The sequence below is a fragment of the Lytechinus variegatus genome, chromosome 4, assembly GCF_018143015.1.
Source record: "Lytechinus variegatus isolate NC3 chromosome 4, Lvar_3.0, whole genome shotgun sequence".
Lineage (NCBI taxonomy): Eukaryota > Metazoa > Echinodermata > Echinoidea > Temnopleuroida > Toxopneustidae > Lytechinus > Lytechinus variegatus.
In genome coordinates, this window is record NC_054743.1 from 7,625,997 (window position 1) to 7,651,088 (window position 25,092).

Consider the following 25,092-nt stretch of genomic DNA (forward strand, 5'->3'; position numbering starts at 1 on the left):
TGCAAGCAAGGAGCTAGCTGCCATTGGCTACGATTTTGTAATTGCCCAAACTTTTTTGTTAAGATGTGCATAAATGTTAAACCATTTCAGATTAACCATTTAGGCAGGATACAATGAAAATAATCTTATCGAACCTGTATTTAATTTAGTCTGTTAAAAAAATATCAATGAATGAATAATCTTTATAATGGGGCACATGATTCTCATTTTTTCATGATTACATTAATGTGAATTTCAAAGCAAACAATAGTAATTCATTATTGGATTTTACTATTCATCTTTTCTTGAATTGTCAGTTCCTTATTATTTGATAATAAATTCAATTTTATCTTTATGCAATATGTCATGTAAATGGTTCCTACAGACCGATAATCTAGATTCATTTTAATTGCAACGAGGATAACCACAAAGGGTAACATTTGTTCCTAATATTTTATTTATTTGATTTTGAAAATAATTGTTTTTTATGCATCTCAAATTTAATATTTTTTTCTTTTCTTGTTTGATGTTTTCTCTTATGCAGGAAGTTTCCGGTATTTTGAGAACTATTTTGACATGCCGGGATGTGTGGTGTGTGCCAGATTAGTGGATATTATTGACAAACAGGTAGGTTTGTTTTAACAAATTTTCGGCATTACTCCTATTTGTTTAAGATCAGTATGCTCGATCTGTAATGAAAATCATAAGATCAGTATGCTCGATCTGTATGAAAATCATAAATCGTAAGTCAGAAAAAATTGGAACCAGTGGGATTCGAACCTGCCATCTACTGCTTTCCGGGCAGCGACTCAACCACCAGGCTAATTTACATCAATAACTGGGATATACCCATTTGATTTGCTAGTTCATTACAATGAACCTGCGTGCCGAATATAGAGTACACAACTTTTCCTGCGCGCGCGCTGCATCTCCCTACCAACGCACTATCCCAAGATCGTCGCGCAATTTGGCGTCCATTTCCTCTTTTACTTTCGCCTGCGGTCGAGTGCAGTCGCAAGCTAAGTACACTCTCAAAATTGCAATTCTGTTTTCCGTTTGGATACTTTATTGTGCAATTCTTCCCTTATTTCAATCTTATTTTCTCTCATCTAAGATTGTTGTAGGATTATCACGTCGCGCGGAGCTTCCGTGATATTATTTTAACGTTTCTTGTCCCTCTTCGTGAGTTTGTTTTTTAAGATACGTTTCTCAACAGGCGGGTTGTCTTCACCTCTCCGCCCCATAGCTCCGCGCCTTCCTGCTCGGGCGTTGTCTTCGCTCCTTTTTAATTCTTTTAATTCTTTTTATTCACTGACTTCTTCGTTTATACGACTCGTCGTGAATTTAATTGATTTATTTCTCCACAGATAGGTTCTGTAGGACGTCAGGAGCGTCGTATTCCAGCCTCGTTTCAAGTTCTTTGTCTCTTGTTTCGAGTTAGTTGATTGTTCTTTTGTTTCAATCAATCCTTTGTTCTTGTATTTATTAATTGAATTAATTGGTTAATTGATTAATTAATTGATTGATTCTTTTAATTCTTGACTTGCTCCTTTGCCTCGATTCAAGTTCTTTGTCTCTTGTTTCGAGTTAGTTGATTGTTCTTTTGTTTCAATCAATCCTTTGTTCTTGTGTTTATTAATTGATTAATTCAATTAATTAAAAAAAAAAAAAAAAAAAAATTCTGACCTTGTCTTAAAATTTTTTTTCTTTTCTTTCCTTCACAAGAATACTTAGAAATTTTTTTTTAGGAAGCCGTCTCCTGTCAGCGTTCGTCGCCTTTGACTCGGCCTTCCTTCTCGGGAAAGCTATCTTTGTTTTTCCCCCCTTCCTTTTCAGGTCAGCTACCGGTCTCCGGACTTATAAATTTTTTTTCTTAAACTTCTTGTTTATAAAAAAAAAAGAAAGGGAATCTTGTTTCCCTTTTTTCCTTAGCTGATCCTCACCTCAAGAAAAATTATTTTTTCTTTTGAACAGGTGGACACACAAAAAAAAAAAAAAACTTAGTGTTTTCTTCTTTTTAGATGCTTCCCCCCTTCCTTCTTTCAGAAATTTGGCGGAAGCAGATTCTTGTTGTGATAATCAAATAATTAATTTTTCTAACGGACTTCAGGGACAGTGTCTCATAATAATTCTTTAATTATTACTGTTTCCTTTGTTCTGGGATTTTACTTTGTATCATCCTTGTGAGATCCGTTTTTGATTCTCAAAAGTCCGCTTTTTGAGGTCCTTGTCTTCTGGGTTGGGGTTTGTTACCCCCCCTACCCCCTTTGCTTCTCTGTTTTTTATCTTACTACTAGATCACCCTACGGCAATAATGAGCCTTTCGGACTCTCTTCCTGAAGAGCCTCAGGCGACTGCTGTTTCGGGGCCCGACACCGGGGTCTTATCCCCCACCACAGGTAGTATAGATAGCGAGAACAGAGTCAGAGCCCCGTGGGCTCTCAAAGGGGTGGAACCGTGGACGCGCGTTCACATGCCCCGCTTAATAAGGGTGGAACCGTGGATTTGCGACCACGTGCCCGCACGGTGATGGCCAAGGCTTCCGTCCCGGAACCTGAACCTTATCGGGGAGCGTCGCACTAGTACAGAAAACGGCGACTCCTCTAGGGCTGTCAGACCCACCGGCCATCGGGTCACCTAAAGTCCGGGGGGAGAGCACGGGTCTCTCCACCCGGCAAAGACTAGGCTCGATGCCGTGTAAGACCCCTCTAGGGAGCGTCGGCAAAGGGCTACCAGCCCCTAGTCGGAAGAGGCACCTGAGTCGGACCGTGTCGGACTCTCAATTCAATCTGACGCCGTCAGATTCGGCCGACGCCTCCTCTCGCTCGGCTAGCTCTCCCCGTGGGAGAGCTAAGGAGAGGAAGACAGGCGCAGTCCAGTCTCTGGTCCAGCCTCTGGTCCAGCGTCTGGTCCTCGGCTAGCTCTCCCCGTGGGAGAGCTAAGGAGAGGAAGACAGGCGCAGCCCAGCCTCTTGTCCCTTCTTCCGCTCCGGCGCCGGAGCAACCGAAGAAGAAAAGAAGAAGAGGAGAACCACAGACGTAAGCCCCGCTCCGTCGGGCGGTCTGTCCTCTGATTCTTTTGATGGCCAGGCCTCTCAGCTTCTCAAGCTAATCTAGAGTGCCCTCCAGCACTGCGGGTTTTTACCCCCAGGCTTGCCTGCTTCAGCCGACGGTACTACCAACCGAGCGGATCAAGCAGACACCGGCCATCCAACACACCGAGGTGCCTCTAGCGATTCTCACGAACCGCCGGCCCTCAAATAAATGGCCAGGCGTCGTAACCTCCTGTTACAATTAAACGCCCTCGAGTATCACGGATCTTATCCTCATACTCCCTGTCAGCTAAAACCGCCGTGTCCAGCACCGGGCAGGTCAAGCAGACAGTCGCCATCTCACACCTCGGAGAGTCACCGGCAATATCATGATTCGCTGGCTCACGCACCTGCAAGGGAAATTCCCGCTAATACACAGGTGCTATCGACATACGGGCGTCGCCCGCCATTATGTCACCAGACTCCCGATCATTATACCCTCTTCTGCCCCCCGGCGGGGGCCGCATAAAAGAGGAAGAAGAAGAAGAAATTCTAGGTCGCTAACCCCGCTGTGCGGGCAGACCTTCCCTTCTGATTCTTGTGCCGACGGCCAGGCGTCGTAACTTCATGTTACAACAGAACGCCCTCGAGCACCACGGATCTTCATCCTAATGCTCTCTGTCAGCTAAAACCGCCGTGTCGAGCACCAGGCAGGTCAAGCAGACAGTCGCCGTCTCGCACCTCGGAGAGTCACCGGCAATATGATTCGCCGGCCCACGCACCTGCAAGGGAAATTCCCGCTAATACACAGGTGCTATCGACATACGGGCGTCGCCCACCACTATGTCGCCAGACTCCCGATGATTGTACCCTCTTCTGCCCCCCGGCGGGGGCCGCACAGAAGAGGAAGAACAAGAAGAAAGTCTAGGTCGCTAATCCCGCTTTGCGGGCAGACCTTTCTTTCTGATTCTTGTGCCGATGGCCAGGCGTCGTAACTTCATGTTACAACAGAACGCCCTCGAGCATCACGGATCTTTATCCTCATGCTCCCTGTCAGCTAAAACCGCCGTGTCGAGCACCGGGCAGGTTAAGCAGACATTCGCCATCTTGCACATCGGAGAGTCACCGGCGATTTCATGATTCGCCGGCTCACGCACCTGCAAGGAAAATCCCCGCTAATACACAGGTGTTATCGACATACGGGCATCGCCCTCCATTATGTCATCAGACTCCCGACATTTGTGGGTCAGGCGTCGCACATACTCCCATGAGCAGTGCGGGTAATTCACCCACGCTTCATATCAGCTTCAGCCGCCTTCCTAAGCGCTGTGCGGCTCAAGCAATCACCTGTCCTCTCACACCAGGCATTTATTGAAACGCTGTTCACCTACACGTTGACCCCCGTTTCTATGCAGGTGCTTCCGACATACGGCTTTCAAGCATCAATATGTCGGCAAGCTCTCGGTGACCGACGGCTGGACGTTGCATCCGTTCAGGCTGCATCTATGCGTCCCCGAGCATTACGGGTTCTTACCCTCGTGTTCTCCGTCATTATAAGACCGCCGCGGTCTTATTGCCGGTGTCGGGTATTGAGCGGATTGAGACTTCTCTCGCCAACCCGCACTCCGGGGAGCCATCGGCGAGTTACCTGCATGGGTATTCCCCCTTATTATGCAGGTACTCCCGAATTCGCCCTCTACGTCAAGCTCACGTACGGCGACGACTCCTTCAGCGGTAACTCTCTCCATTCTACCCCCTAAGCGGGCCCGTAGATTGGAGGTAAGAATCTCTTACATACCGCATGCCGCACTTCTCTCGTGAGAATGTTTGGCTGCTTTGAGAGGGCAACCTATCACGTCCGCGGACCGTCCGCCCAGGCGACGGGACCGTCGGTTTCTGGCCTGAACCTCACTTTCTATTCGAAAGTAAGGGTGCCCTGTCTTACTTAGCTCCTACCCTTGCAAGGCCAGAGTCAGGGCTAGTACAGACACCCGTCCTCCAGCGATCGCCGCTGAAGAGAGGGCGACTCCGATATGAGCACCATCACCGCTCAGCGGTATGTCTCACTACCTCATAACTCTCCGTACTTATGAGTATGTATATCGGATCTGAATGTCACGGCGATTAAAAGTTCTCCTGTGCTTAGTAATCGCTACGCCTTCACCACCCGGTGCATTATGGTTATGTTAACCTATTTGTCTCGTATTCGGGTGGCTCGTTCGAGCCCTGCCCGAGCTGCCATCACCGGTCGTCCCCCCGGACACCGCCGGCAGCACCCGCACCGAATACCTGGAGGGAATCAGCTTTTCATATGCTAGATATCCCTCCTGTTGACATTCACAGCTGTTCCCCGAGTCCTTCCCGGTCGGGTAAGCATCATCTCGGAGGAAAGAAACCGCCGTACATCTCATGAGATTATTGGCTATGTACGTGCGTTCAAGCTTGTTTAAAGCCCCAGACTTCTCTGTCGGCATTCTATGCCTACTTTCTGGGCACACCCACCGTACCGGGTCGGCGAGTTTACACCAAACTGTACGCCGCCAGACCATCGGTCGAGCTCTAACAGTCTATCTTATAGACTGCCCTCTATGTGGGTCAAGCTTGCGGGCGTCTCCGCCGTTTCCTCCTTGTGTGGAGTGGTCTACGGTGGATGTCTTACCGTGCCCGTTTGTCGAACCGTCTTCTTATTTAGAAGCTTTTTCACTCGGCACACTCGAGTCGCCTCGCATGCTGCTTTCATCCTCCCTCCATGCAATGCATGTGGCCATGGTCACCGCACGACCGAGGATGATGTAACCGTGGATGCATGTATGCTTATGCCTACCTAACCACGATCACTACGACCCGCTTTTTCTCGGGCCGACTGTGGATGAGTCTCTCCATGTAAGTGATTTACTTCACTGGAGTTCTTCTTTTAGAAACTTAGATGCTCATCCCCCGCTGCTTAGGGCGTCATTTTTGCCGCCCCCCGCAGCTTTTTGGAACTCCTTATTCTCCGATATCGGACTGTTCCACGCTGCCGCAACCGGCGCCGGCGGTGCTTGCTCTTACGATCACCTGAGAGACCAGGCCTTGTGGCTGTTTTCATAAACAACTGGTTCTCACCGCAGACTGATGGAAATTTTTGTGATTACTTTCCTCAAGTCTCCTTCCTCCTTCGCTTGTTTCTTCAAGCGAGGACATCGACACTCTTAGCCAGTTTCCGTCCCTAACTTGATAGGACAGGGCCGTTGCTACCTCATTCGATTCCGTTGGGAACGTAACTGTTGAGGTATCATATCTGGCGATGTCTGTTCGTTAGAACATCTCTTGATTGTCGCTTTCACGTAAGATCATGACAGAGATTTTTCGCCAGCTCCCTCTGGCGTACACTTGCTGCTGCTAGGGATTCCCCCGCCCAGCGGACATCCATCGCAGCCTAGCCTCACGGGCTCTCTCGGCGATGGTGGCTTGAGCCAAGCCACCTCTTCCACCGCGGGCACTGCACCCTCAGATGGGTGCTTCAATCAGTACGGGAGAAAGGGGATCCTGAGTTCTCTCTCGATCACTCGGTCTATCACACTTTTGTCGTGATGTGTACCGCGCTGTTCTCTGACACGCCCGGTTGAGCTGTTTTGACCAGACTGCTTTATTCTACATAGGCAGCAGGTCCGCGGCATTTCTTATTAACAGGATGGCACTCAGTCGCTTTCTCGACCCTTGACTGCCTTACGAGTGGTTTTCTTCTTAAATCCCTACTCTCCGTCGTTCCTGGTCCCCTTCGGACCGCTAGTAACGTTCTGCCACAGCTCTCTATCAGAATTCTGCAGATGTTCTGCCCTCACGCATTTGAGACAGATATCGAATTCTGGGCGCTTTCTCCCACGCGGAGGCTTCTGAGATATCTCGCCTTCTCAGATTGTTCGATTGATCACTTACTGAGCCTTAAAAGCTTCAGTTTTCCGATCACGATTCTTGTTGAAATTTTCAACAAATTCCGAATTTTACGCTCTAGTCAGCTGGTGATGTTGTTCTCCTGACACTAGGCCGAGGGCCCATGATACTTAGTATCATTCTTCTTGGGCTCTTTCTTGGAATCGTCGTTCACGACTTCTCGAGGTCCGCCTATTGACGCTCCTCTTTCCTTCACTCCTTGCTCTTAAGGACTTCTTCACATGAGGCTTTATCGCCTCCCCTGTCCTTAAGGCAACGGCCTTCGTGTCTTCATCTCCCTATTTTTACGCACTTCTTAGTCTAGACATGCCTCCCTTCACGTTGAATCCGTGTTGGTCTAGCAAATCAAATGGGTATATCCCAGTTATTGATGTAAATTATGAAAATACTTACCATGATTTTCTTATTTACGAGATAACTGGATATACCCATTTGAACCCTCCCTCCTACCCCTCACCTTGTGTGACAACATGTCTTGCCCGCAGGCTCATGAGAGGAAATGGACGCCAAATTGCGCGACGATCTTGGGATAGTGCGTTGGTAGGGAGATGCAGCGCGCGCGCAGGAAAAGTTGTGTACTCTATATTCGGCACGCAGGTTCATTGTAATGAACTAGCAAATCAAATGGGTATATCCAGTTATCTCGTAAATAAGAAAATCATGGTATTTTCATATTCTGGTTCACGGCTAAGCCACGATGAACTGGAATTCAAATACCCTTGATCCTCTTCTTTCTGACTCATTACTATTCAAATGCTGTCCGCCGTGGACAATAGATAGTAAATTAAGAGGCTTTTTATAGGAGGAAATTATAATTTGTTTTAACAAATTTTCGGCATTACTCCTATTTGTTCAAGATCAGTATGCTTTTTTTCGAGCATACTGATCTTAAACAAAAAGGAGTAATGCCGAAAATTTGTTAAAACAAATTATAATTTCCTCCTATAAAAAAGCCTCTTAATTTACAAACAGGTAGGTGTATTACATACCTGCTGGAAGCGTAGAAAATACATTAGTGCGGCCGTTCTTTCTGTAGTTGTCCCAAGATCTGTTCCAATGGGATAAGCCCGTCAGTCATAAGGACCATAAGTCATAATACTGACTGGTCATAAGGACCGCTAGTCATAACGTGTAAAATCCTATACCCAAAAGCTCGCTAGTCATAATAGGCAAAAGGGGTCGCTAGTCATAAGGTCATAAGGACCATGGGTCATAAGGTCCGATTTTCATAATGCAAGATAAGGGTCGCTATTCATAATGGACCATAAGGGTAATTGATCATAAGGATCGCTAGTCATAATCAACAACGAGGGTCGGTATTCATAATACTAGATAAGGGTCGCTAGTCATAAAAAGGAAGAGGCTACATTAATCATAAGGGTCGCCAGTCATAATAGGTGATGAGGGTCGCCAGTCATAATAGTAGAAGGGGTTCGTCAGTCATAATAATACATGAGGGTCGCCAGTCATAATAATAAAAGGGGTTCGCCAGTCATAATTGTAGAAGGGGTTCGCAAGTCATAATGGTAGATGAGGGTCGCTATTCATAATAGTAGAAAGGGTTCGCCAGTCATAATAATGGATGAGGGTCGCCAGTCATAATAATGGATGAGGGTCGCCAGTCATAATAATAAAAGGGGTTCGCCAGTCATAAAAGTAGAAGGGGTTCGCCAGTCATAATGGTAGATGAGGGTCACTATTCATAATAGTAGAAGGGGTTCGCCAGTCATAATGGTAGATGAGGGTCGCTATTCATAATAGTAGAAAGGGTTCGCCAGTCATAATAATGGATGAGGGTCGCCAGTCATAATAATGGATGAGGGTCGCCAGTCATAATAGGAGAAAGGGTTCGCCAGTCATAATAATGGATGAGGGTCGCCAGTCATAATACTAAAAGGGGTTCGCCAGTCATAATAGTAGAAGGGGTTCGCCAGTCATAATGGTAGATGAGGGTCGCCAGTCATAATGGTAGATGAGGGTCGCTATTCATAATAGTAGAAAGGGTTCGCCAGTCATAATAATGGATGAGGGTCACCAGTCATAATACTAAAAGGGGTTCGCCAGTCATAAAAGTAGAAGGGGTTCGCCAGTCATAATGGTAGATGAGGGTCGCTATTCATAATAGGAGAAAGGGTTCGCCAGTCATAATAATGGATGAGGGTCGCCAGTCATAATACTAAAAAGGGTTCGCCAGTCATAATGGTAGAAGGGGTTCGCAAGTCATAATGGTAGATGGGGGTCGCTATTCATAATAGTAGAAAGGGTTCGCCAGTCATAATAATGGATGAGGGTCGCCAGTCATAATAATGGATGAGGGTCGCCAGTCATAATAGGAGAAAGGGTTCGCCAGTCATAATAATGGATGAGGGTCGCCAGTCATAATAATAAAAGGGGTTCGCCAGTCATAAAAGTAGAAGGGGTTCGCCAGTCATAATGGTAGATGAGGGTCGCTATTCATAATAGTAGAAGGGGTTCGCCAGTCATAATGGTAGATGAGGGTCGCTATTTATAATAGTAGAAGGGGTTCGCCAGTCATAATGGTAGATGAGGGTCGCCAGTCATAATAGGAGAAAGGGTTCGTCAGTCATAATAATGGATGAGGGTCGCCAGTCATAATAACGGATGAGGGTCGCCAGTCATAATAGGAGAAAGGGTTCGCCAGTCATGATAATGGATGAGGGTCGCCAGTCATAATACTAAAAGGGGTTCGCCAGTCATAAAAGTAGAAGGGGTTCGCCAGTCATAATGGTAGATGAGGGTCGCTATTCATAAAAGTAGAAGGGGTTCGCCAGTCATAATGGTAGATGAGGGTCGCTATTCATAATAGTAGAAGGGGTTCGCCAGTCATAATGGTAGATGAGGGTCGCTATTCATAATAGTAGAAGGGGTTCGCCAGTCATAATGGTAGATGAGGGTCGCTATTCATAATAGTAGAAAGGGTTCGCCAGTCATAATAATAGATCAGGGTCGCCAGTCATAATAGTAAAAGGGGTTCGCCAGTCATAATGGTAGATGAGAGTCGCTATTCATAATAGTAGAAGGGGTTCGCCAGTCATAATAAGGAATGAGGGTCGCTAGTCATAATAGGAGAAAGGGTTCGCCAGTCATAATAATGGATGAGGGTCGCCAGTCATAATACTAAAAAGGGTTCGCCAGTCATAAAAGTAGAAGGGGTTCGCCAGTCATAATGGTAGAAGGGGTTCGCAAGTCATAATGGTAGATGAGGGTCGCTATTCATAATAGGAGAAAGGGTTCGCCAGTCATAATAATGGATGAGGGTCGCCAGTCATAATACTAAAAGGGGTTCGCCAGTCATAAAAGTAGAAGGGGTTCGCCAGCCATAATGGTAGATGAGGGTCGCTATTCATAATAGTAGAAGGGGTTCGCCAGTCATAATGGTAGATGAGGGTCGCTATTCATAATAGTAGAAGGGGTTCGCCAGTCATAATGGTAGATGAGGGTCGCTATTCATAATAGTAGAAGGGGTTCGCCAGTCATAATGGTAGATGAGGGTCGCTATTCATAATAGTAGAAGGGGTTCGCCAGTCATAATGGTAGATGAGGGTCGTTATTCATAATAGTAGAAAGGGTTCGCCAGTCATAATAATAGATGAGGGTCGCCAGTCATAATAGTAAAAGGGGTTCGCCAGTCATAATGGTAGATGAGGGTCGCTATTTATAATAGTAGAAAGGGTTCGCCAGTCATAATAAGGAATGAGGGTCGCCAGTCATAATAGGAGAAAGGGTTCGCCAGTCATAATAATGGATGAGGGTCGCCAGTCATAATAATAAAAGGGGTTCGCCAGTCATAAAAGTAGAAGGGGTTCGCCAGTCATAATGGTAGATGAGGGTCGCTATTCATAATAGTAGAAGGGGTTCGCCAGTCATAATGGTAGATGAGGGTCGCTATTTATAATAGTAGAAGGGGTTCGCCAGTCATAATGGTAGATGAGGGTCGCCAGTCATAATAGGAGAAAGGGTTCGTCAGTCATAATAATGGATGAGGGTCGCCAGTCATAATAACGGATGAGGGTCGCCAGTCATAATAGGAGAAAGGGTTCGCCAGTCATGATAATGGATGAGGGTCGCCAGTCATAATACTAAAAGGGGTTCGCCAGTCATAAAAGTAGAAGGGGTTCGCCAGTCATAATGGTAGATGAGGGTCGCTATTCATAAAAGTAGAAGGGGTTCGCCAGTCATAATGGTAGATGAGGGTCGCTATTCATAATAGTAGAAGGGGTTCGCCAGTCATAATGGTAGATGAGGGTCGCTATTCATAATAGTAGAAGGGGTTCGCCAGTCATAATGGTAGATGAGGGTCGCTATTCATAATAGTAGAAAGGGTTCGCCAGTCATAATAATAGATCAGGGTCGCCAGTCATAATAGTAAAAGGGGTTCGCCAGTCATAATGGTAGATGAGAGTCGCTATTCATAATAGTAGAAGGGGTTCGCCAGTCATAATAAGGAATGAGGGTCGCTAGTCATAATAGGAGAAAGGGTTCGCCAGTCATAATAATGGATGAGGGTCGCCAGTCATAATACTAAAAAGGGTTCGCCAGTCATAAAAGTAGAAGGGGTTCGCCAGTCATAATGGTAGAAGGGGTTCGCAAGTCATAATGGTAGATGAGGGTCGCTATTCATAATAGGAGAAAGGGTTCGCCAGTCATAATAATGGATGAGGGTCGCCAGTCATAATACTAAAAGGGGTTCGCCAGTCATAAAAGTAGAAGGGGTTTGCCAGTCATAATGGTAGATGAGGGTCGCTATTCATAATAGTAGAAGGGGTTCGCCAGTCATAATGGTAGATGAGGGTCGCTATTCATAATAGTAGAAGGGGTTCGCCAGTCATAATGGTAGATGAGGGTCGCTATTCATAATAGTAGAAGGGGTTCGCCAGTCATAATGGTAGATGAGGGTCGCTATTCATAATAGTAGAAGGGGTTCGCCAGTCATAATGGTAGATGAGGGTCGTTATTCATAATAGTAGAAAGGGTTCGCCAGTCATAATAATAGATGAGGGTCGCCAGTCATAATAGTAAAAGGGGTTCGCCAGTCATAATGGTAGATGAGGGTCGCTATTTATAATAGTAGAAAGGGTTCGCCAGTCATAATAAGGAATGAGGGTCGCCAGTCATAATAGGAGAAAGGGTTCGCCAGTCATAATAATGGATGAGGGTCGCCAGTCATAATAATAAAAGGGGTTCGCCAGTCATAAAAGTAGAAGGGGTTCGCCAGTCATAATGGTAGATGAGGGTCGCTATTCATAATAGTAGAAGGGGTTCGCCAGTCATAATGGTAGATGAGGGTCGCTATTTATAATAGTAGAAGGGGTTCGCCAGTCATAATGGTAGATGAGGGTCGCCAGTCATAATAGGAGAAAGGGTTCGTCAGTCATAATAATGGATGAGGGTCGCCAGTCATAATAACGGATGAGGGTCGCCAGTCATAATAGGAGAAAGGGTTCGCCAGTCATAATAATGGATGAGGGTCGCCAGTCATAATACTAAAAGGGGTTCGCCAGTCATAAAAGTAGAAGGGGTTCGCCAGTCATAATGGTAGATGAGGGTCGCTATTCATAATAGTAGAAGGGGTTCGCCAGTCATAATGGTAGATGAGGGTCGCTATTCATAATAGTAGAAGGGGTTCGCCAGTCATAATGGTAGATGAGGGTCGCTATTCATAATAGTAGAAGGGGTTCGCCAGTCATAATGGTAGATGAGGGTCGTTATTCATAATAGTAGAAAGGGTTCGCCAGTCATAATAATAGATGAGGGTCGCCAGTCATAATAGTAAAAGGGGTTCGCCAGTCATAATGGTAGATGAGGGTCGCTATTTATAATAGTAGAAAGGGTTCGCCAGTCATAATAATGGATGAGGGTCGCCAGTCATAATACTAAAAAGGGTTCGCCAGTCATAAAAGTAGAAGGGGTTCGCCAGTCATAATGGTAGAAGGGGTTCGCAAGTCATAATGGTAGATGAGGGTCGCTATTCATAATAGTAGAAAGGGTTCGCCAGTCATAATAATGGATGAGGGTCGCCAGTCATAATGGTAGATGGGGGTCGCTATTCATAATAGTAGAAAGGGTTCGCCAGTCATAATAATGGATGAGGGTCGCCAGTCATAATAGGAGAAAGGGTTCGCCAGTCAAAATGGTAGCTGAGGTAGATGGTAGATTTTGCGTATTGACCTTCAACCCACTACATTTAGCAAATGAATCCAAAATATTTAGTACATTACAGAAACTGGCAGCTGCACCATTGAGAAATAAAACTGTGTTATCCGCATTTTAAAGAACTTTGTATTCTTTTAAGCCAACATAAATTCGTTTGGCAGAGTGTGAATTTCGAATCAACAACCCAAGACTTTTAGCGCTTAACAAAAACGAATCTTAATGTCATTTGCCCATTGACTATAACACTAGAAAATGCATTCTGATCAAGTATTTTTATTCATGTCATGAAAGATTTGCCAAATTTAAAAATGGAAAGCGTTTTAAACAAAAAATCATGAAAAATCAGAAATCAGGAATATGTTTCTTCTCCATATACACAATTAAATAATACAAAATTTTCCTATTTTCACCAATAAATCGTCCAGACAAGAATCCTGATTGATTAACATGAATAATTATATGGTAATACTTTTTAAAGTCTGTGAGCAATACAACTTTACAACAGTTTACCAACAACATTCAACAATGAAATTGATCTCCAATTTTTGATGAAATGTCTTACTTTGTCACCTTAAGGAATTAATGTTATCAAGCCATTATTGTTTGTGAGATGGATAATTTTCCAGAAATATAAGCAAAATTCATACTTCGTACCAAGAATATACCTAAGTCCTGAAAGAATGCTTTAAAAAAATCAGTTGTAAATCCATCTCGTCCAGGAGGCTTATTATTTTTCATATTTTTTTAATGCAAAATCAACTTCACTGTAAGATATTTCTCCTTCTAAAGAAGAATCGCCTTCCTCTGTAAGACTATGGAAACTCTCTTTTCTAATAAGATAAAAAAAAGTTCTTCAGCATCACTATTTCCATGATATTTATATTTATATAACTGTTCATTATATGACCCAATTTCTCTTAAGATGTCTGTTTGTTCTTGCAATACTGTACCATTATCATGAATCAATTCAACAAATGTTGAATAGGGGGGGGGCGGATTTTTTTTCAGACATATTTTCCCCGATCGGCCACTCGAAGATAATTTTTGGTTTCTTTGAAGGGGTAATCCTAATACTCACTTCTTAGCTTTATTCCTATGAATAAACATTTATAGACAATATCATCTTTATTTATATAATGTGAGCGCGAAGCGCGAGCTAATTTTTTGGAAATCCTTTGTATTTTTTCTGAAAAAGATGTGCATGCAAATGAATAACTACTACGAACGTGAAGCGCGAGCAGAAATGACTGAATGGCTGATTTTGTGGACAACTCTCCATTTGTTTTGTACACATATTTTCAGATTTTCCCCTTTATTTTACATATTTCACATTATCACCTCCTGACCTTGACATATATGGTGTGGATTATATTTTCCCATGACATATGTTGTGCTCAGAAGGAGGCAAGATGCAACTTGAAAGATAATGAGGAAAATCTGAAAATTTGTGTACAAAACAAATGGAGAGTTGTCCATTGAAGCACGTTGCCAATTTAAGGATGCCCTTAGAAAGTACAACAAGAGTTTTCAAACTCCCATAACTTGCTTATTTCATAACCGATTTTGATGAAACTTTTTTTTTAAATGATCCTTTCATTTTACTCTTTCAAGTAAAATTGCTTTTCTTCTTGGGTTTTGGTTTCCTTTAATATAGCGAGCGCAAAGCGCGAGCAGAAATTGTTAATATAATATATTAAAAAGAAAACAAGGAAAAATATATTTTTTGAAATGGAAAAGGAAGGAAAGCGGGAAGAACGAAAGAAAAACATTTGAGAAAGAACAAATCATTCTGAAATAGACCTATATAGTGCAATAGCATGATGGGAAATAAATTAAAAGATGGCAAACAATAGCGGGAAATGAAGGTAGAATGGAATTAGTCAAAAGCTAAATTGGAAAACAAAGAAAAGGGACAAGAAATAAAAACTTAATAACACGACCGGGCTGACGAGGATAGAAAATAAAGAGCGAGAAGAAAGAGGAACTGCATACAACATTGTGCTATTAGCTTGCTAAATTTTATGCAAAAAAAGCTACCGGGGCTTTGCCCCAGACCCCAAGCAGTAGGGGCTCTTCATCTATGACCTTCAAATGGCTCTATTACGCCCCCCCCCCTTTAGGGACCCTTCCTACATTAAGCTTTACTTTCAATCACTGGCGTACAGGCGCAGGGGGGGGTCTTGGTTCAACACCCAAGAGGAAATTAAAGAATTTATGGGAGACAACGTATAATGAAATGAATGGAAACAATGAAATGTGTTATTTGCTGAATATAATGGAGAAATCTATCACATAATTAGAATTTAATTTCAATAGGCATTTTTTTTCCAGCTCGCTTGCTCGCTGGCGACTTCCCCCCCCCCCCACATTGCTATGTTTTGCCCCCTCAAAATATTTGGTTCAACTGGGTTGAATAAATGTGTTGTGTAAAAGCTATATTCTGTATATACCCGCAATTTGATTAAATAGCGGCAATCTGCGAGGTTTAAATGGCTTTGATATCAAGAAGTTCCGGGGGCTCCGCCCCAGACCCCAAACGCATAGCACTGCCGTATATGAGTATGGAAGGGTTGGGCCATGGTCCCCAAAAGTTTTACCATGTAAAAAAAGATATCTCAAATTTAGATTCTCATGAAAAGGTGATTTTTTTCTCGCTTCGCTCGCTCGGGACTTATATTAAGCAGCTTTTTTAGCACATGCGCCATACTGCGCCCCTTGATTTTGGTTTTGTTTACTCTGCACGCTACTGCCGCAAATAATCCTGTTAACAGTGGCGTACAGATCACAAAAAAGGGATGGAAAGAGAGAAGAGTGAAATATATTCTCTGGATATCATGTCAAAATCTATCACAAAATTGGATTTTTGTATTAAAAATGTCAAAATTTTTGCTCGCTCGCATCGCTCCATCGCAACTTTTTTTTAAAGATAAATTCTGCCTGATACACAATGTCTTGCCCTTTCGAAATCGTCGCCTAATTACACCATTGCGCCTGTTTATTCCATGATATGACCGGGAAATTTTTGTCTCTTGCCCCCCCCCCCTCCCCTTGGCCACCGACCCCTGTTACGCCGCTGTTTACACCTAAAAACGGGACACTCCATTCATGTTTTGTAAATCATGAAAAGGATGAGTAATTGGATATCTTTCTACATTGAGCGCAAAGCGCGAGCACAATTTTTTTTATATTGTGGAATAAAACTGGATAATGATTTATACAGAGAACAAGCTGCGTATCTGAATAAACGCGCGCGTGTTTCAGATTAAGACCTAGAATCTGAGTTGGCATTCTAAATACCTTTTGTCATCGTTAAAATCGATAAAGTGTGAGCGCGAAGCGCGAGCTTAAAACATTTGATATTCCGATCTGAAAAGGGTCAATTTAAGCTCTGTATTTCAAGCACTTTGTAGGAAAAATTGTGAGGTGGATATGGATGAGATTTAAAAAAAAGAGTTTCATTATTTTAATTTCATTCAAAAGTTTCATTATTATTACTTTGAGTTTTGACATAGGACCAGGACATTCCAAGAGCATTGTGTCATCATATGAAAATTATGACTATAAGAAAAAAGGGACAATTTGATTCTTAAATTAATATCTTATTTATTAACCTAATAAGCCTAATGTGAGAGCGTGAAATCTATTAATATTATGACCTGAAAACTATACATTTAAAGCACTTTTGTATTTATGATTTATGAAGAAGATGCATGAGTTGATAGATTTTCAATAATCAATGCGAGCTATAATCGCGAGCCGAAATTTTTAAAAATTCAGACCATAAAACAAAGTTTTGCTGAGCACTTTTTAAAAATCACTTTGTAAATCAAACAAAATAATGAAAGTACGATTTCTGAGCTGAAATATGTTTTCTATGTTGACTTCAAATTTTAATATTTCAATCTCCATATTGATATGTAAATCACCTTACATGCAATGCAAGCGAGAAGCGCAAGCGATTTTTTTTATAGTGACATTAAGGATTTTAAAAATCATTTTCCTAGGCTTCCCCTCATCTTATTTTATTCACTCGTCTTCCTCTTCTTGTGTTTCCCCTTCTTTTTTCTCCTCTCTTTTCCCTTCTTTTTCTTTTTTTTTCTCTCTTTCTTTCTTTCTTTCTTTCTTTCTTCCCCCCTTTTATTTTTTTTGCTCCGCCAATGGGGGGGGGGGTGGGCCCCTCGGACCCCCTAGATCCGCCTATGAACAGTGTATAAAAAACAACTGATAATCAATAATAAATCTGAGTTTCTCTTTTCTAACAGTTTCAAAAGCTTTACCATGAAGACAATATCAAGATACTGTAAAAACATTTAGCTAACACAATCTCTAAACTGATCATTGTGTGATCGGTACGATATCCTAAATCAATATTTAGGATATCGTGGAGGTGCCGTGGCCGAGTGGTCTAAGGCGCCTGGCTATACATGGAAAGTCCGGGGTTCGATCCCCGGCCGCAGCAGCTATGCCCGTGAGCAAGGCATTTAATCTACAATGCTCTTTTATCCTGCTTTCAAATAAATGGAAATGCTGTATGCATTATTGGTAACTAGGTGTGCACTTGTTTTAAAAAAAAAATAAATGAAAAAAAAAAATATCACATTTTCTAACCAAAGAAATAATATCTGAAGATATCAAAAAATAATGTTTTCTACTTGCTTCAATGGTGTGGGCTGTCTCCAAGTATAACATTTTGGATTTGGATTTAACTGACGCCATGGATCAACTAAATTAACTCACTGACTCAAAACTTTGGACCAGGTTCCAATCACCACATAGGATTTTATGAGGATCATCATAGTCCAATAAGATACTTTCAATACATCTAAAAAATTTAGGGTCATTTTGCCCATACAATGAAATCAATGAAATAAGGAACATACTTTCCATCAGTGTCGCATTTTACTCTCTTAATAACAAGTTGTATGTTTTTATCAAATAATATAGCATTGCATTAGATGATATATATGAGAAAAAAACCTTCCTCCCACTCCTTTAAGATGCTTTCTTCCAAATCCTTTACAAAATGAGTGTCCTGTAAACAATGAATATTTGTTTTTTTCCTTTTCAAAAAATGAAATATATAATATGAAGGAATAATTTCATGCTCATATCATATTCAACATCAACTAAAAAAAAGTATAATATAGATAGAAAAGACATTTTTCTTAAAAAAAACCCTCTATTAAAAAAAAGGCTTTTAGAAAATACTGTGGTACAGGTTTAGGTCAACACTATCTTAAATGCATATATTCAAAGAAGATTTCCTTGTTATTGGAATCATTCACAATCTACACCTTTTCGCCTAAAGATAATTTGATTTTTTTAGGGGAGGGTGTCATTTCTAACAACTTCTGCTGGTTATGATGAAAAAAAAAATCGCCGTAGGTAAAAAAAGGCCCTTTTTCAAAAGGAAAAAGCCTTTTGGCAAAATGAAATGTGCTCTTTTTTCAAAACTAAATACTGTTCTTGAAGTCCAACAAAACATTTCAGGATGGTCACAAAAGTAATGTCAATAACATGAGATAATTTATCTTTCTAAAGGGTGTCATTTTTAATAGCTCCTGCTGGTTATGATTTAAAAAAAATCCCATTTTTCAAAATAAAAATGTGCTCTTATTCGAAATTAAATACCCTTTTTGAACTACAATATAATACATATTAGGCTTGAAAATCACATTTTTTTTGTGTTCTCACGCTTTGCGCCCACCTCAGCTATTATGTAGCAAAGTTCCCTTCTACTGACAGGCGAACCCCTTCCACTATCATGGTTAGCGACCCTCTTCTACTAATAAGACTAGCGACCCTCATCTACTATTATGACTAGCAAACCCCTACTACACTGTAAAAATTAATTGCTAATTCAGCACTTACAGTGCTTGTATAGTGACTGCACTACTAGTGCTGATTTTCTAGTTCAAATTTAAACTAGAAAACCAACACTCCCAGTGCAATCACTATACAATCACTGTAAGCGCTAAATTGGCACCTAATTCTTTACAATGTACTATTATGACTGGCGACCCTCATCCATTATTATGACTGGCGAACCCCATCTACTATTATGACTAGCGACCCTCATCTACCATTATGACTGGCGAACCCTTTCTCCTATTATGACTGGCGACCATTATTATGACTGGCGAACCCTTTCTACTATTATGAATAGCGACCCTTATCCACCATTATGACTGGCGAACCCCATCTACTATTATGACTAGCGACCCTCATCTACCATTATGACTGGCGAACCCCTTCTACTATTATGACTGGCGACCCTCATCCATTATTATGACTGACGAACCCTTTCTATTATTATGAATAGCGACCCTCATCCACTATTATGACTGGCGAACCCCTTCTACTATTATGACTAGAGACCCTCATCCATTATTATGACTGGCGAACCCTTTCTACTATTATGAATAGCGACCCTCATCTACCATTATGACTGGCGAACCCCTTCTACTATTATGACTGGCGACCCTCATCTATTATTATGACTAGCAAACCCTTTCTACTATTATGACTAGCGACCCTCTTCTACCATTATGACTGGCGAACCCCTTTTAATATTATGACTGGCGACCCTCATCCATTATTATGACTGGCGAACCCCATCTACTATTATGACTAACGACCCTCATCTGCCATTATGACTGGCGAACCCCTTCTAATATTATGACTGGCGACCCCCATCTACCATTATGACTGGCGAACCCCTTCTACTATTATGACTGGCGACCCTCATCCACTATTATGAATGGCGACCCTTATGATCAACGAACCCTTTTCCTCCTTATGACTGGCGACCCTCTTCCTTTATTATGACTAGCGACCCTCTTGTTTGATTATGAATGGCGACCCTCATCCATTATTATGACTGGCGAACCCCATCTACTATTATGACTAGCGACCCTCATCTACCATTATGACTGGCGAACCCCTTCTACTATTATGACTGGCGACCCTCATCCACTATTATGAATGGCGACCCTTATGATCAACGAACCCTTTTCCTCCTTATGACTGGCGACCCTCTTCCTTTATTATGACTAGCGACCCTCTTGTTTGATTATGAATGGCGACCCTCATCCATTATTATGACTGGCGAACCCTTTCTTCTATTATGAATAGCGACCCTCATCTACCATTATGACTGGCGTACCCCTTCAACTATTATGACTGGCGACCCTCATCTATTATTATGACTAGCGAACCCTTTCTACTATTATGAATAGCGACCCTTATCTACCATTATGACTGGCGAACCCCATCTACTATTATGACTAGCGACCCTCTTCTACCATTATGACTGGCGAACCCCTTTTAATATTATGACTGGCGACCCTCATCCATTATTATGACTGGCGAACCCCATCTACTTTTATGACTAGCGACCCTCATCTGCCATTATGACTGGCGAACCCCTTCTACTATTATGACTGGCGACCCTCATCTATTATTATGACTGGCGAACCCCATCTACTATTATGACTAGCGACCCTCATCTGCCATTATGACTGGCGAACCCCTTCTAATATTATGACTGGCGACCCTCATCCATTATTATGACTGGCGAACCCCATCTACTATTATGACTAACGACCCTCATCTACCATTATGACTGGCGAACCCCTTCTACTATTATGACTGGCGACCCTCATCCACTATTATGAATAGCGACCCTCATCTACCATTATGACTGGCGAACCCCTTCTACTATTATGACTGGCGACCCTCATCCACTATTATGAATGGCGACCCTTATGATCAACGAACCCTTTTCCTCCTTATGACTGGCGACCCTCTTCCTTTATTATGACTAGCGACCCTCTTGTTTGATTATGAATGGCGACCCTCATCCATTATTATGACTGGCGAACCCTTTCTTCTATTATGAATAGCGACCCTCATCTACCATTATGACTGGCGTACCCCTTCAACTATTATGACTGGCGACCCTCATCTATTATTATGACTAGCGAACCCTTTCTACTATTATGAATAGCGACCCTTATCTACCATTATGACTGGCGAACCCCATCTACTATTATGACTAGCGACCCTCTTCTACCATTATGACTGGCGAACCCCTTTTAATATTATGACTGGCGACCCTCATCCATTATTATGACTGGCGAACCCCATCTACTTTTATGACTAGCGACCCTCATCTGCCATTATGACTGGCGAACCCCTTCTACTATTATGACTGGCGACCCTCATCTATTATTATGACTGGCGAACCCCATCTACTATTATGACTAGCGACCCTCATCTGCCATTATGACTGGCGAACCCCTTCTAATATTATGACTGGCGACCCTCATCCATTATTATGACTGGCGAACCCCATCTACTATTATGACTAACGACCCTCATCTACCATTATGACTGGCGAACCCCTTCTACTATTATGACTGGCGACCCTCATCCACTATTATGAATGGCGACCCTTATGATCAACGAACCCTTTTCCTCCTTATGACTGGCGACCCTCTTCCTTTATTATGACTAGCGACCCTCTTGTTTGATTATGAATGGCGACCCTCATCCATTATTATGACTGGCGAACCCTTTCTTCTATTATGAATAGCGACCCTCATCTACCATTATGACTGGCGTACCCCTTCAACTATTATGACTGGCGACCCTCATCTATTATTATGACTAGCGAACCCTTTCTACTATTATGAATAGCGACCCTTATCTACCATTATGACTGGCGAACCCCATCTACTATTATGACTAGCGACCCTCTTCTACCATTATGACTGGCGAACCCCTTTTAATATTATGACTGGCGACCCTCATCCATTATTATGACTGGCGAACCCCATCTACTATTATGACTAACGACCCTCATCTACCATTATGACTGGCGAACCCCTTCTACTATTATGACTGGCGACCCTCATCCACTATTATGAATGGCGACCCTTATGATCAACGAACCCTTTTCCTCCTTATGACTGGCGACCCTCTTCCTTTATTATGACTAGCGACCCTCTTGTTTGATTATGAATGGCGACCCTCATCCATTATTATGACTGGCGAACCCTTTCTTCTATTATGAATAGCGACCCTCATCTACCATTATGACTGGCGTACCCCTTCAACTATTATGACTGGCGACCCTCATCTATTATTATGACTAGCGAACCCTTTCTACTATTATGAATAGCGACCCTTATCTACCATTATGACTGGCGAACCCCATCTACTATTATGACTAGCGACCCTCTTCTACCATTATGACTGGCGAACCCCTTTTAATATTATGACTGGCGACCCTCATCCATTATTATGACTGGCGAACCCCATCTACTATTATGACTAGCGACCCTCATCTGCCATTATGACTGGCGAACCCCTTCTAATATTATGACTGGCGACCCTCATCTATTATTATGACTGGCGAACCCCATCTACTGTTATGACTAGCGACCCTCATCTGCCATTATGACTGGCGAACCCCTTCTAATATTATGACTGGCGACCCTCATCTATTATTATGACTGGCGAACTCCATCTACTATTATAACTAGCGACCCTCATCTGCCATTATGACTGGCAAACCCCTTCTAATATTATGACTGGCGACCCTCATCCATTATTATGACTGGCGAACCCCATCTACTATTATGACTAACGACCCTCATCTACCATTATGACTGGCGAACCCCTTTTACTATTATGACTGGCGACCCTCATACATTATTATGATTGGCGAACCCTTTCTACTATTATGAATAGCGACCCTCATCTACCATTATGACTGGCGAACCCCTTCTACTATTATGACTGGCGACCCTCATCCACTATTATGAATGGCGACCCTTATGATCAACGAACCCTTTTCCTCCTTATGACTGGCGACCCTCTTCCTTTATTATGACTAGCGACCCTCTTGTTTGATTATGAATGGCGAACCCCATCGTTGATTATGACTTGCGACCTCTATGAACAAAGCCCCTTATGAATAGCGACCCTTATGACTATTATGACTAGCGGTCCTTATAACTAGCGGGTATTATGACCAGTGGTCCTTATGACTGGCGGGTGGACCCCGTTCCAATCGACATATTTGTAATAATAATGCATAACAGTGATAAGGTGCTCACTACAGGTGCTTTTAAATGCACTATGTTCTGTTTGTGATTTATTCTTGGGTGAAAAATGCAAAACTTGGAGGGGGGGGGGGACCAAACAAACTAATACAACTATATAATCAAAATTAGTGTGCACCTCCAATATTCAAGATTATGTAAAAAAATCAGTATTTCAAGTGTGACAGAAGAATAGGCCTTAAAAGTATACCTTCTAATGAAAGAAATAGCCCCTTAAATTATGCAATTGCCCCAGTGTGGAAAAGAAAAACAGCCCCTAATGCCTGTTGGAATGGACACAGTATCTTCACAGTGTGTTCACAGTGTGGAACAAAATGTGAAACCTCCTTTCATTGTTTTATTTTATCATTAATATATAGGATTTTAAAATAGAGGGTGTAGAGATTAATATGTTCATATGTGTAATTCTAATATGTTCATATGTGTAATTCTAATATGTTCATATGTGTTAATCTAAAATGTTCATATGTGTTATATTAATATGTGAATATGTTTATATTAATATATTTACATCAATAACTGGGATATACCCATTTGATTTGCTAGTTCATTACGATGAACCTGCGTGCCGAATATAGAGTACACAATTTTTCCTGCGCGCGCGCTGCATCTCCCTACCAACGCACTATCCCAAGATCGTCGCGCAATTTGGCGTCCATTTCCTCTTTTACTTTCGCCTGCGGTCGAGTGCAGTCGCAAGCTAAGTACACTCTCAAAATTGCATTTCTGTTTTCCGTTTGGATACTTTATTGTGCAATTCTTCCCTTATTTCAATCTTATTTTCTCTCATCTAAGATTGTTATAGGATTATCACGTCGCGCAGAGCTTCCGTGATATTATTTTAACGTTTCTTGTCCCTCTTCGTGAGTTTGTTTTTTAAAGATACGTTTCTCACAGGCGGGTTGTCTTCACCTCTCCGCCCCATAGCTCCGCGCCTTCCTGCTCGGGCGTTGTCTTCGCTCCTTTTTAATCCTTTTAATTCTTTTTATTCACTGACTTCTTCGTTTATACGACTCGTCGTGAATTTAATTGATTTATTTCTCCTCAGATAGGTTCTGTAGGACGTTAGGAGCGTCGTATTCCAGCCTCGTTTCAAGTTCTTTGTCTCTTGTTTCGAGTTAGTTGATTGTTCTTTTGTTTCAATCAATCCTTTGCTCTTGTATTTATTAATTGAATTAATTGGTTAATTAATTAATTAACTGATTGATTCTTTTAATTCTTGACTTGCTCCTTTGCCTCGATTCAAGTTCTTTGTTTCTTGTTTCGAGTTAGTTGATTGTTCTTTTGTTTCAATCAATCCTTTGTTCTTGTGTTTATTAATTGATTAATTATTCAATTAATTATAAAAAAAAAAAAAAAAATATATATTTTCTTTCCTTCACAAGAATACTTAGAATTTTTTTTAGGAAGCCGTCTCCTGTCAGCGTTCGTCGCCTTTGACTCGGCCTTCCTTCTCGGGAAAGCTATCTTTGTTTTTCCCCCTTCCTTTTCAAGTCAGCTACCGGTCTCTGGACTTATATTTTTTTTTTTTCTTAAACTTCTTGTTTATAAAAAAAAAAAAAAAAAAAAAGGGAATCTTGCTCCCCTTTTTTCCTTAGCTGATCCTCACCTCAAGAAAAATTATTTTTTTTCTTTTGAACAGGTGGACACAACAAAAAAAAAAAAAAAAAACTTAGTGTTTTCTTCTTTTTAGATGCTTCCCCCCTTCCTTCTTTTCAGAATTTTGGCGGAAGCAGATTCTTGTTGTGATAATCAAATAATTAAATTTTCTAACGGACTTCAGGGACAGTGTCTCTTAATAATTCTTAATTATTACTGTTTCCTTTGTTCTGGGATTTTACCTTG

At 42.1% G+C, this 25,092-nt stretch overlaps 1 protein-coding gene across 1 annotated transcript in view; it reads left to right on the forward strand.

The window, feature by feature from the left end:
- The first annotated feature begins 526 nt into the window (after window positions 1-526).
- LOC121413291 (5'-nucleotidase domain-containing protein 1-like) overlaps window positions 527-25,092 on the forward strand; it is a 39,912-nt gene continuing 15,346 nt past the window's right edge. The window contains exon 1 of the mRNA XM_041606062.1: window positions 527-606. Within this exon, the coding sequence (XP_041461996.1) occupies window positions 556-606 (51 nt within the window). The 5' untranslated portion in view covers window positions 527-555. The remainder of the gene's footprint in view (window positions 607-25,092) is intronic.